The sequence below is a fragment of the Phoxinus phoxinus genome (genome assembly GCF_949152265.1).
Source record: "Phoxinus phoxinus genome assembly, chromosome: 1".
NCBI lineage: Eukaryota > Metazoa > Chordata > Actinopteri > Cypriniformes > Leuciscidae > Phoxinus > Phoxinus phoxinus.
The window spans coordinates 52,749,009-52,761,100 of NC_136876.1; the positions used below are offsets into that span (position 1 = coordinate 52,749,009).

General features: G+C 39.3%; 1 protein-coding gene across 3 annotated transcripts in view; it reads left to right on the forward strand.

The window, feature by feature from the left end:
* Positions 1–6,737, forward strand: part of LOC306997105 (ethanolamine-phosphate cytidylyltransferase-like) — a 56,827-nt gene extending 50,090 nt beyond the window's left edge. For all 3 annotated transcript variants that reach the window (XM_079610192.1, XM_079610194.1, XM_079610193.1), the window contains 6 exons: positions 1,200–1,282; positions 1,536–1,613; positions 1,703–1,768; positions 3,596–3,661; positions 3,749–3,837; positions 6,317–6,737. In XM_079610192.1, coding sequence (XP_079466318.1) covers positions 1,200–1,282; positions 1,536–1,613; positions 1,703–1,768; positions 3,596–3,661; positions 3,749–3,837; positions 6,317–6,419 — 485 coding nt within the window. In that variant the 3' untranslated portion in view covers positions 6,420–6,737. The remainder of the gene's footprint in view (positions 1–1,199; positions 1,283–1,535; positions 1,614–1,702; positions 1,769–3,595; positions 3,662–3,748; positions 3,838–6,316) is intronic.
* The last annotated feature ends 5,355 nt before the right edge of the window (positions 6,738–12,092 follow it).

Sequence of the window (12,092 nt, forward strand, 5' to 3'; positions counted from 1 at the left end):
TTTTAACGACAAGGGAGCAAATGTACATAAACCAAATCAATGGTATAGCTCAACATGATGAAATGTTAGAATATGATTTGTATGTTATTCTAATGTTGATCTAGTTTAACTGTTACTAGTAAGCTGCTACAGAGTTTCATATAGCAAATGAAGTAACACATAGCACAACATTATAACTTTCAATACATGCTGTATTAGTGATCAGCATATGAATCTCAACAATGGTTACCATTAAAAAATTATTCATACTGCAATGCATGTTGGGTACTACCATAATACAAACCTTATCAATGGCTCCCAGCATGCATTGCAGCATGAATTGTTTTTAATGGTCACCATTGTTGAGATTCATATACTGATTCTTGATGTCTGTGTAAGTCAGCATGATAACATAGAGAGGTTATTAAAATCTGATTGTATCAACAATGGACTTTACAGCAAAATCACAGTTCTTTTATAATGAATTATACAAGTTATACATCACCTGTTTAATCAAAGATTATTCTCGAGAAACGATCAGAGAATCAAACACCAAATGACGATTCATCATTTCATAATTCATCTTCAAAACACAATCTCAAGCTCAAAGTTCCTTTAGGTTTTTGTGCAAATAACTCAAACAAATGTGTTATATAAACACTCAGTTATAGCAGCCAGAGGAAACACTGGTGTTATAAAGGCAAGGGTCAAGAGCCCAACTAAAGCAAACACTGACCACTATCATGGTGTCTTTAAATGAAACTCAATAAATCATCTTCATCTAAACCTCTGTTCATTCACAATACCAACTTCTGTAGACGCATGATAAAAGTCAAACTGGTTAGTAAATAAGTGAAGCTGGTAATCCTCCTCTGCTGAGATCTTGACAGATTTAAATATATTTTATCTTCAGTTGATTTCATCTAAGGTTGTGGTTGGAAGTCAGTTGTAGTTCTTGTGTTTCTCTGCATGTTAACAGCAGGTGTTCATCACTAATGCTCATGCTCATGGTGAAAATGATTTAATTTAAAGTATGTCAGCAGGAGATCTGGTGGGCACCGGTCACAACATGGTCAGGAAACTATTACAGTCTGCGTTGAAAAAAATAGCTTGGAAAGTTGTATAGTTAGCAGCTGTCACTATTTCATGAATAGCCGGTAACAACATGGACAAAAACAAAACCATATTAATGTTATCCTTTTTGACCCGATGCACATCAGACATCGGCCATGTGGATTTCCTGGATGCGGTGTCCCAGCTTTCAGAGAAGCCATATGTTATCGTGGGGTTGCACTTTGATCAGGTAGGCTGGATACAGGAAAGTCTTTGATATATATATATCCCAGATAGCAACACTGTGACGGCCCAGATCCGGCCCACATCTGGGCCATGCTATCTGGGATTTATATATATATATATATATATATATATATATATATATATATATATATATACACACACATTTATTTCTCAGTTGAGCATATATGCTCATTATTATTGGAAGAGGTGTGTGAGAAGCAGGAGTAACTGCATGTCTGTTTGCTTTATTATTCCAGGAGGTGAATCGTTACAAGGGGAAGAACTATCCCATCATGAACATCCACGAGAGGACTCTGAGTGTGCTGGCCTGTCGAGTGAGTGTGTGATCTGATCCCAGTCAATGCCTGGTAATGCCTTGCAATGAATTGTGTAAATGTCTTTCTTTCGTCTTCCAATCTCTCAGTATGTCTCTGAGGTTGTTATAGGAGCACCGTATGCTGTGACAAAAGACTTACTGGACCATTTTAAGGTATCCCCTTCTTTTAATGTGTTGAATTTGACTTCTGACTTTTTGTCAGACCTGCTTGACAGAGTTGGAAAACGTGTAGCCATATCGGTATAAAACCTGCTGTATAAAAATGGCCATTCTGAAGTTATCATACAATTTTCCATTAAAACAGTAATATAGCGTAGAAAACAATGCATTTAGGGTAATATTTGTTATTTTCGAGAAAATAGCCCTACAGGAATAATCTGTGAATTAACAGCGCTCAAAGTCGACACTCAGCGGCTGTGTTCCCAATCACACACTATTCCCTGTTCACTATATAGTCCACTTGAATGAAAAGAAGTGAGTGAATTGAGACACTGATGAACACCTGATAAGCAGAATCACTGAAGGACAGAGAAACAAGAACAGAAAAAAGAGAAACACAAGAACTACAACTGACTTCCAGCCACACTGAGTGTGAAACCAGTTTACAAACCAGTTTAACATTATTTATTTCATACACGTACAAAAGATCTTGATGAGAATTAACTGTAATTCAGATGTTGATGTTTTACTGAAAATAATAAAATGTGTATTCAACATTATTGTGATAAGTTGGGCTCTTGACTCTTTCACACATAGTTTTTGTCTGAAAGTGAATTTTTAACACACTTTTATTAAATCAAGAAATAACCAAGAGAATATCAAAAACTAACTTCTGATTTCTATGGTGCAGAACCATTATGACCTATTGCATGACTTAAACACACAGACATAAACAATCAGCGTATGAATCTCAACAATGGTGACAATCAAAAGTTAGCGGCCTCTAAGTTAATAACTAATGATCTTTGCAACGGAAGTGAATCAATCAAAACCAACTTTATCTGGACAATAACTTTATTCTAGAGCTGCTGTAAAGCCTAAATAATGTAATCTCCTATTATCACTGTAAAGCTGCTTACACTACATTGTTAAAAGCGCTGTATAAATGGAGACTTGACTCTATGGTGTGTTTTAAACAATATTCTCAACTATTACTGTTTGCGGCTGGAACTCTTCCTGTTATTTCACAATAGTGGTAACGTAAAATTTCAGTCTGTTAATAATGTGACACTTTATTATGTGAGATTAATCACTGGATGAGATCAGTTGACCAGTATCTATATTTCTCATAATAAATATGGCTTGCAAATACAGTTAAAGCAACCAGAGAAATAAAAGACGTTTAGGGTCAAGAGCCCAACTAAACCAAACACTGATTCTCCATAATGGTGACATTAAACCAAACATGTTCAGTTAAACCTCAACACTGGTTGTGTAATGTGCAATGGCTGGAAGTCAGTTGTAGGTTTTGTGTTTCTGCTCGTCTCTTCTTTATTTCTTCTTGTTGTTCCTCTTTCAGTGATTCTGCTTGTTAACAGCAGGTGTTCATCACTAATGCTCACAATCATCACTTACATATTCACTTAATTACCTCACTATTGTAAGCTAAAAAACAGTTTTATACTGTATGTGGGTCACCGTTGTGCTGAAGAGTAGAGCCTGTGCTTCAGTCCAGCAGTAGATCTAAAGACATTGATGATATGCTGCATGTTGTGTTATTTAACAAGCGGTGACTGTGTAATTGCTCGTTCAGTGAACATCTCTTTCATTAAAATATTTTTTAGTGCTCTCAAATGAAATAAGTTCACAGTAATAATATGCTTGCATTATAAATGTAAGTTTTTAAATCTAATAGCAGTTGATCAATTTAAGGCAGTCGGTTTCTGCAAATGAAATAACTCGAGTTTTAATTTAGTGCGTGAGACTACCCTTTATCTGTGTGAACGTGACCAAGAGTAACACACTGTCCTCATGGTGTAGGTAGACCTGGTGTGCCATGGCGAAACTGAAGTGTTTCTAGACAGAGATGGATCCGACCCATATGCTGTAAGTGCCACTCAAAATACAGCACAAAACATGATTTACACAACTACTGAACACATCTGATCATCTGTGCACATTCTCCACACACAGGTGCCCAGGAACATGGGAATATTGCGGACAGTGGATAGTGGAAACAGTCTGACCACTGACAACATTGTGCAGAGGATCATCAAAAACAGGTGTTAATCATCTCTGTAATAATGCACATTACATCTGGACAAAACACACTGCAATCGAAAGTTATTTTTAAAAATAGCCTATATAAACATCCTAAAATTATGTTTAACTTCTATGCACAATTCCATACATTTTGATTAGCTTAAAGCAATTAAAAACACAATTTGGCCAGTGGAGAAGATTGAGAATAACTCTTTTCTGAAAACTTTCACTTAAATGTTCAATTTTGATTTATTTATTCTAAAATAAGTCATGGTACTGAATGATTTTTAGTAATGTAATGTGACGGCACATAGTCTTTATCAATGGGAATGGGAATATGCATGGAAATGATATCCGTTGTAAAACGAGGCTTTGTAAGTATCTGTAAATATGAAATATAAAATATCTGGTTATTTCGGGGAGGAGAGGGGCTGGAGATGCACGTACACACAGTTTTCCGCTGACTGGGTTTATACAGAGAATATTGTGCAGGTTCTGGCAAAACTGTGCGAATGCTCACTTTCAGGATGAGATTTTTGTACAGGTTAACAGTTTCAGTTCCAAAACCAGATCAGCTCTTTTGACTGCATCTATAACATGCTGTTATGAACTATTTCTCAGTATGCATATATCAATTGGAAACATGTTTAATGCACGTACAATGGTTCAGTTTCAGACATTTGCAACTCGTATCTTTGTTAAAGTGCCTACATTACATCTCCAACAACAACAACAAAAACGACTTTTAGACATTTTAGACATGGCATGTATAACAGTACAAGCTCAGTTCTATGTCATGTTTAAAGGGACAATGTGTAGTTTTTTAAGTATTTTATTAACTAAAAGCAATGTCTTCATTCATAAATATGTCCTGTACAATTATGGTGTACAATTACCTCTCCCAATGATCCGACTTATCCTCGTAAGCGAAGAATTTCTTACCTTTAATTCCATGAGACGGGTAACTCACGGAGGCTTCCATGTCGTTCCGCCATCTTGAAAAACTATAATAGCAGAGAGGGACAAAAAGCACTAGCCTACCGTAGCGTGTGTTTCTTCTCGACGGGTAAGTCAATGTTATGGTCTAAATTACACGCTTTTTTTCCATTGCTTGGTTGTGTAATTCATTATATAGGCAGCACAACAGTAGAACATGTAACGTATAGTTAAAAGATAATTCCGGTATTTAACACCTTGAGTCTAGTTTGTTTTGGATGAACAAGAGTGGTGGACAACATTTTTTTGACAATGGTTCCTCTCTCGAGTTTTTGACTATAATAGAATTGGCCATGGACCCATTTAACATTGGAGTCAATGGGCATGTCCGAAAATGTAATTAAAACAGCCAATAATGTTCGTTTACAAAACTGTTAAACTCACCGAGTGGTTAGTGGTGTTCATTGATGATTATAAACAATATATCGTCGCAATATATGATTCCAATCCGTTTATTTTGCTATAGTGGAACAATTTTTTCAGACACTTCACAACCGTGTAACTTCCGCTCAATATTTGAATCTGAAGCGTTAGCACACTCCCGACCACTTGATGGTGATAACCGATGTTTATGTCTCGCGGCACATTCACGGTCACAGTCGAGTTCAACTTCATATTGCACTGGTCAGTGGTCACGTCTTTCAATATGGTTAGAATTTGTGCGGTCAAAAACTGCGGTAAAGTTCCTAAAAAAATTATTGTTTATTTCGCTTACTCTCCCGGAGCACAGTTGCTCTGCTCGCTAGCCTTATGAGAAACGGAAGCGAGCAAAAAGACTACATTGACCAAATGTAAACAGCCCCCTTTCCGTTTCCGGTAGCGCATTTATATTAACGAGCACTCAGTCCTTCAACAGAATTCAATGGGATTTTACAAAATGACGAATAAAACACGACAGAAACTATATTTCGCAACACTTTTTGTTTCTGGAACATCAACTAACACCACTAATCACTCGGTGAGTTGCACAGTTTTGTAAACGAACATTATTGGCTGTTTTAATGACATTTTCGGACATGGCCATTGACTCCAATGTTAAATGGGTCCATGGCCAATTCTTTTATAGTCAAAAACTCGAGAGAGGAACCATTGTCAAAAAAATGTTGTCCACCACTACAATATAGACTCAAGGTGTTAAATACCGGAATTATCCTTTAAACTCGACGAAGGGCTATTGTTGTCATCGCTTCTCGGCACATAACGGCTACCGTATTGCAACATGCGTTTGAAAAAGCGAGGCGCTAGAGAGCACTGTTCGTCTGAATGCAAAATACACTTTCACCGCTAGATGGGAGTAATTTCTACACACTGTCCCTTTAATGATAAAATGTTGTGGCTATACTTCCAAAGCGTATTAATTAAGTTGTAGAAATGCAGTATTCACTGTCAGGTTTGAGTTAAATAACAATAGAAATCAAGTAATATTTGTCAGGTGACGTGAGATGTTGAAATGGACAAGCACTGAACGCAACGCTAGTGTTATTCCCTCTTGTTGTCACCCAGGCTGCTGTTCGAGGCAAGAAACCAGAAGAAGGAGGCCAAGGAGATGGCCGTGATCCAGGCCATGAAGCGGCAAGAAGAGGAGCGAGCGCAGGCCGTGCTGTAGGAGAACTCATCCGCAGAGACTAACACAACCCAGTACATGCAGTTGACTCTTTTCTAATGTTTCTTCTACATACTACCACAACACCAGCAGCTGGAAGCACCTTTTATTGCTGAATTAGCACGAGTTGGTTTGGGAGCTGTGTGTGTAACGCGATCTCATGGGGAAACGCAACTATTTTACGAGGTGGCGATTTCAGACGCATTCATGCGATCGTATGATAACGCCTTCAAACATAACCATCAATGGGGCATAAGCAGATCGTATGAAAACACTTTAAACATAACCATCAATGGGGCATAAGCAGATCGTATGAAAACACTTTAAACATAACCATCAATGGGGCATAAGCAGATCGTATGAAAACACTTTAAACATAACCATCAATGGGGCATAAGCAGATCGTATGAAAACGTATGGATGAGATTGCACGAATTCTTACCTTTTAGCACCGATTTGCCAAAGTGTAAAATAATTACGGCCTGCCATGAGATTGTGTGACATCTGTTTCGTGAACTCTTCTTCATCATGTCCTTCCTCATCATCAGTCTGATCAGATCTCTGAGGAAGACACCGAGATGACCTTTACCTCTACATGCCAGTCCTGTTTCGCTGGGAAAGCAACACTCCTGGATCCACTGGAAGAGCATTACAGTCTTCTGTCGTCACATGTATTCATGATCAATTATTAATATATATATATATATATATCTGTCATAATCAATGGCTAATCCTCATATATGATTTTTTTTTTCCATTGTAAAGCACTCCAGCAAATTATACTGTACTATAAAATAAAATAGCTATGCTATTTAACAAACATGCATTTTAACATGTTCTTAAAAAAACTTTTTTTATGTTTATTATTTTTAACAGAATTGTATTTCCTTCTCCTTACTTCAGGATGTTCATGTTCAGGACGGCTCTTTAGTTAGATGATTGTCCTCAATGTCACATGCTTGTGGTTAAGGGGATAGTTTATCCGAACAGAAAGCTGTCATCCCAGCTAACAAAGTTTTGTTCCAAGAATGTTTTCCAAATATTCAGTTTTTTGGTGGAATGGGATGTCCAGTTTTTTTTTATGTTAGTGGAATGTTTTTTTAAGGTTAGTATGATGTTCCTGAACTTAATTTTTTATTAACAACTCAACAGCAAAATTCTCAGACTAAACGAACACTTCTGTTCTAACGTCTATGGGTCCAATCTAAAGAGTGTTAATAACACCAAAGCAACTGCAGTAATTACGTGATTAAAGTTTTTATTTCTGTCACATGTCTACCGAAGTTTATATTGAGGTTTGGATGTTGATGTTTTATTAAATGTTTTTTTCTGTGTAGTCACATTTATTGAGATCCGTGTTTGCTTTAGTTGGGCAATAGTGTTTCTGCATTGATTAAAAAAGGATTGATTAAAACGCAATCAATGACGGCATTAAAGTGGTTTAAACAACTGCTTTTTCTGTAGTCTCATGACTGACTTAAATATTTATGAAGTTGAAGCATTAATGAACAGAAAGAAACACATATAGAATATGTTGTGATAGAAGTTCTTCCATAAACGCTACAACATCTTTTGTGCACCAATTGAGACATATCATGAGTAACTTACATTTTTGTATCTATGATGGACTATAATTTGCATAGATATGCATTATAATTTAGTTGACTTCTCAGTTTAGCTTTCAAAGCTTTGACTATATCCTCATCAAGCTGGACATGAGTGTCCATTACATCCTCTTTGTCGTCACTATACTAGTTACATTGAACATGAGATTAGAAGAAGCCCAACACCACAGATTACAGTTCAAACACACAGTCACTGATATTGTTATTTGATAGAGTATCGAGGATATGTTTTATATGGTGTATGTTGATAACTGTGGTTCTCTTACGAGAGTTCTCTCGTACTGCGTCGAAGACGCTACGGGAAAGATTCTTTCTCGAGATATTGAAGCCTAAAAAATTAATCCTTAATTTTGCATTAATGTAAAACGCATTTCTGCAGCATACAGCCTTAGGCGGACAGCTTGCGCGCCTATTGGCTGCTCTGCCAGAAAAGCAGCAGCCTATGCGAGGTCTCAAGTGACGGCCTGTGAGAGCAGACGCATCAGCTCTGCCTCGATGCTAACTTTTCCTCCTCGACGTTCCGGAACGGCGGGGGAGGGGAGGTCCACAGAGCTCGCCCATCCCTCGCTCCCCGAAGCGAGGAGAGAACAGCAGTCGTCATCCCCTTCAGACACGGGCTGTTGATCGTCATCCATGACAGACAAGGCGGCGGGCAGCGGCTGTTGTCCGTCAGTGAGCGACTCCAACGAAGCGCACGGAGAAGCTAGCGGCGGCGGCGGCGAGCTTCTCGCGGTGGAGGGAGGTTCCGGGACCCGCTGAGCGCGGCGCTTTTTACGCCGCGGCACTGCAGCGGGCGGAGGAGCAGCTTCGGTGAACGATGCTAGGCGAGTCCGCAGAGTCGCCATAGGCATCATGTCGCAATGATGGCAGCCGCCATCACCGAGAGCGATAGCTGCGTGTTCCTCACCCAAGCAGGAAGCACACAGCACGTGGTGGTCCCCGTCAGTGAGTGGGGCTCTGCACGAGCCGCAGGAGGTACGAGGCATCTTTAAAAAGACACTCGTTGCTCTTTTGTGACGCAAGACGAAAAATGTGTGACGCAGCGGCGAACACACACACAAAACACACACAAAGTGAAAAGGATATAATCCACGCCGGATAGCGCTGCAGGGAACGGCTACTGAAGGCGGCGATGATCAGCTGCTTCAGGGAAAGAGCGCGTCCTGCAGAGTTGCTTTCTCAGACGGCGGTGGTGGCTTGCTATCCAGATCCAACGATGCGAGAGCTTCGTGAAGTAAAAGAAAATCAGTGTGGAGCAGCTACGCTCGAGTATTTATAGCCTAGGCCACGCCCGTTTCGGCGGGACGTGACGCAGAGGGTCATTGGGTCAAGTGTCACTTGAGGCCTCGCATAGGCTGCTGCTTTTCTGGCAGAGCAGCCAATAGGCGCGCAAGCTGTCCGCCAAAGGCTGTATGCTGCAGAAATGCGTTTTACATTAATACAAAATTAAAGGTAGGGTTGGTAATCCTGTTCAGAAACATTTTTTTTTATACTGGGTGAAATGGTCCTTCCATTCTGATAGTAGTCAATACATTATGTGTTCAGAAAAAGGAATGAAACAAATCTGACCTCTGTAGCAGCTGTAGGACAGTAAAAACTCTGACCAATCACTGCCATTCGGTGCGAATGTAAAGAACCAATCAGATGCCTTCATGTCTCGTGCCCGAGCACCACTGCGTGCACAGCAGTGATGCGCGGGTCAATGTATAAACAACCCGCACCCGACCGACGTTTTCAACTAACCCGCCCGCAACTCGGACCGCAAAAAAAAAGAAAGAAAATATTGTACCCGACCCGCGTTTTTTAAAGTAGCGAGTAAATGCTCATCGCGTCATGGGCCATAGACGGAGGAACTAGGGGTGCGCATTTTTCAGAATGCTGTATGATATCGCCAGTGTTTTGTAATAAAGGCTTGATTTATTCATTTATTTCGTTTCATTTTCTTAACAATTAAGATGCTGCATGTGTTTATCCAGTCTAATCGACGTGTGCGTCTCTCCCCGGACTTTCCCAACAAAAACCCCGCCCCCTCTCAGCAAATAGGCTACATAAAACTGACATTACTGAGCTATATGCGTTTAAAAGTAACCTATTAAAATGGCACAATGGCATTGCTCAGTTCAACGCGTTGGGAAATCGGGCATTTTGTCCCACGTCAGCTTTTATTCAAAAGTTAATAACGCGCTCAACATTCAAAAGGTAAATAAGGATTTCCCACTTTCATCTGCAGACTGCTCATGCGTCATCCTCGCGCATTCAGCCAATAAAGTGTAGACCTATGTATTTCATAGAACATTGTGTCTAGTACTATATAAATTACAAAGGTAAACGACCCGACCGACCGCGACCCGAATATCATTAAAAATATTTTTGGATGACTCGTAACCGCGGGCGCAGGCACCCGCTCATTTTGGATCAACCCGTGCATCACTGGTCTGGTAGGTACATGCGGCTGACTCCAAATGTGGATGCGCGTTCATGTTTGTGGGGGGGCGTAGCTTTGGACAGAGGACTGACAGGAGGGGGCGGAGCTTAGAAGAGGTGCCACTTTCAAATCTGGCTAGCTCTCCAACATTACCTACTCTAGCTTTAAGGATTAATTTTTTAGGCTTCAATATCTCGAGAAAGAATCTTTCCCGTAGCGTCTTCAACGCAGTACTCGTTCCTCTTCTAGAGAGAACTGAGGTTACGTTAGTAACCGAGTACGTTTATTTTAAGGGGTTTTCCCATGAATGTGTCTGTGGTCATGATAACACACACTCTTCATCTCTGTTGCAGAGAATTAAGGAAATTACACGTCGTGCAAAATGGCCAGGTCGACTAGAACAAGTGATCTGCAGCTTCACCAAATACCAAAACAATTAAACAACAAACAGATTTGAACATGAATGACTCAAAGGAAGGACGGGGATTATCCACCATGTTGCTAACGTAAGACTAAGTGAATAACCCTCAGATTCAAAACCTACACAACAGAGCTGATCTGAGAGAGCTTGAACAACACATTATAATTCATATTCACACATTAAAAAAAAACGCTTTGTGATGAATGCTTTGTTTTCTTTTTGAGAATGACAGTACGCTGATATAATCACAACCCTTCACAGACTCAGCAGTTTCAGATCTATGTTCACTTTTAACCATTTAATCAGTGTACACATCTGTGATTAGACATATATATTAGAAAATAAACAATAAGGCAATAAGGTTGAACAAATAAGTATTACTTACATGGGACACCTCCCCCACCTCTGACCTATCATATCAATATGACCTATGACATTTGCATATTTCTGTAATATTTATGTTGTTCCTGTTATCTGGTGATTAATATGAGCTTTGTTAATTTTGAACTTTGACATCGCAAATCAAACTCCTGATGTTTCATATCTGTGGACTGTGGTATCCTCCTCTTCCTCACTCCAGCACAGGGTCGTGTGTGTGTGTGTGTGTGTGTGTGTGTGTGTGTGTGTGTGTGTGTGTGTGTGTGTGTGTGTGTGTGTGTGTGTGTGTGGCTCCCCGTCTCTGTGAGCAATGAGTGAAATAATGAGAAAATGTCAAAACAAAAAGGAATAAACATTTTTATTTGAACAGACCAAACTATAATGAATTAGAATACACGCACGCGCACGCACACGCACACATACACACACACACGTTCTATAAAAGGAACTTTTCTCTATTTTAAAGAAGATGTTTGAAAATATATAATTTTATATAACGCGCAAAATATAAAAAGAAACATGATATTAAAATAAAAAGCGAAACAATTATTATAGTTTAGCTAAATGAACATATAAATAAAAAATAAAAACATTTTCTGAGAGTGAAGTAAGTCATTCCTCATGCAATGATATCCATACGGTAAAATGAAAGGCTTCAAATACTGTAGTTTAAATTGAACTGATAAATCTCAGAGGACTTCTGTGGTGAGGTCTTGACAGCAGACAAGTGTTCTGGCAGAGACGGGGTCAGAGGTCACTGTGCCACAGCATATGAGTTCACTCTTTTTACCAGAGCATAATCGTAAACGTTTAAATATGACCTTCTA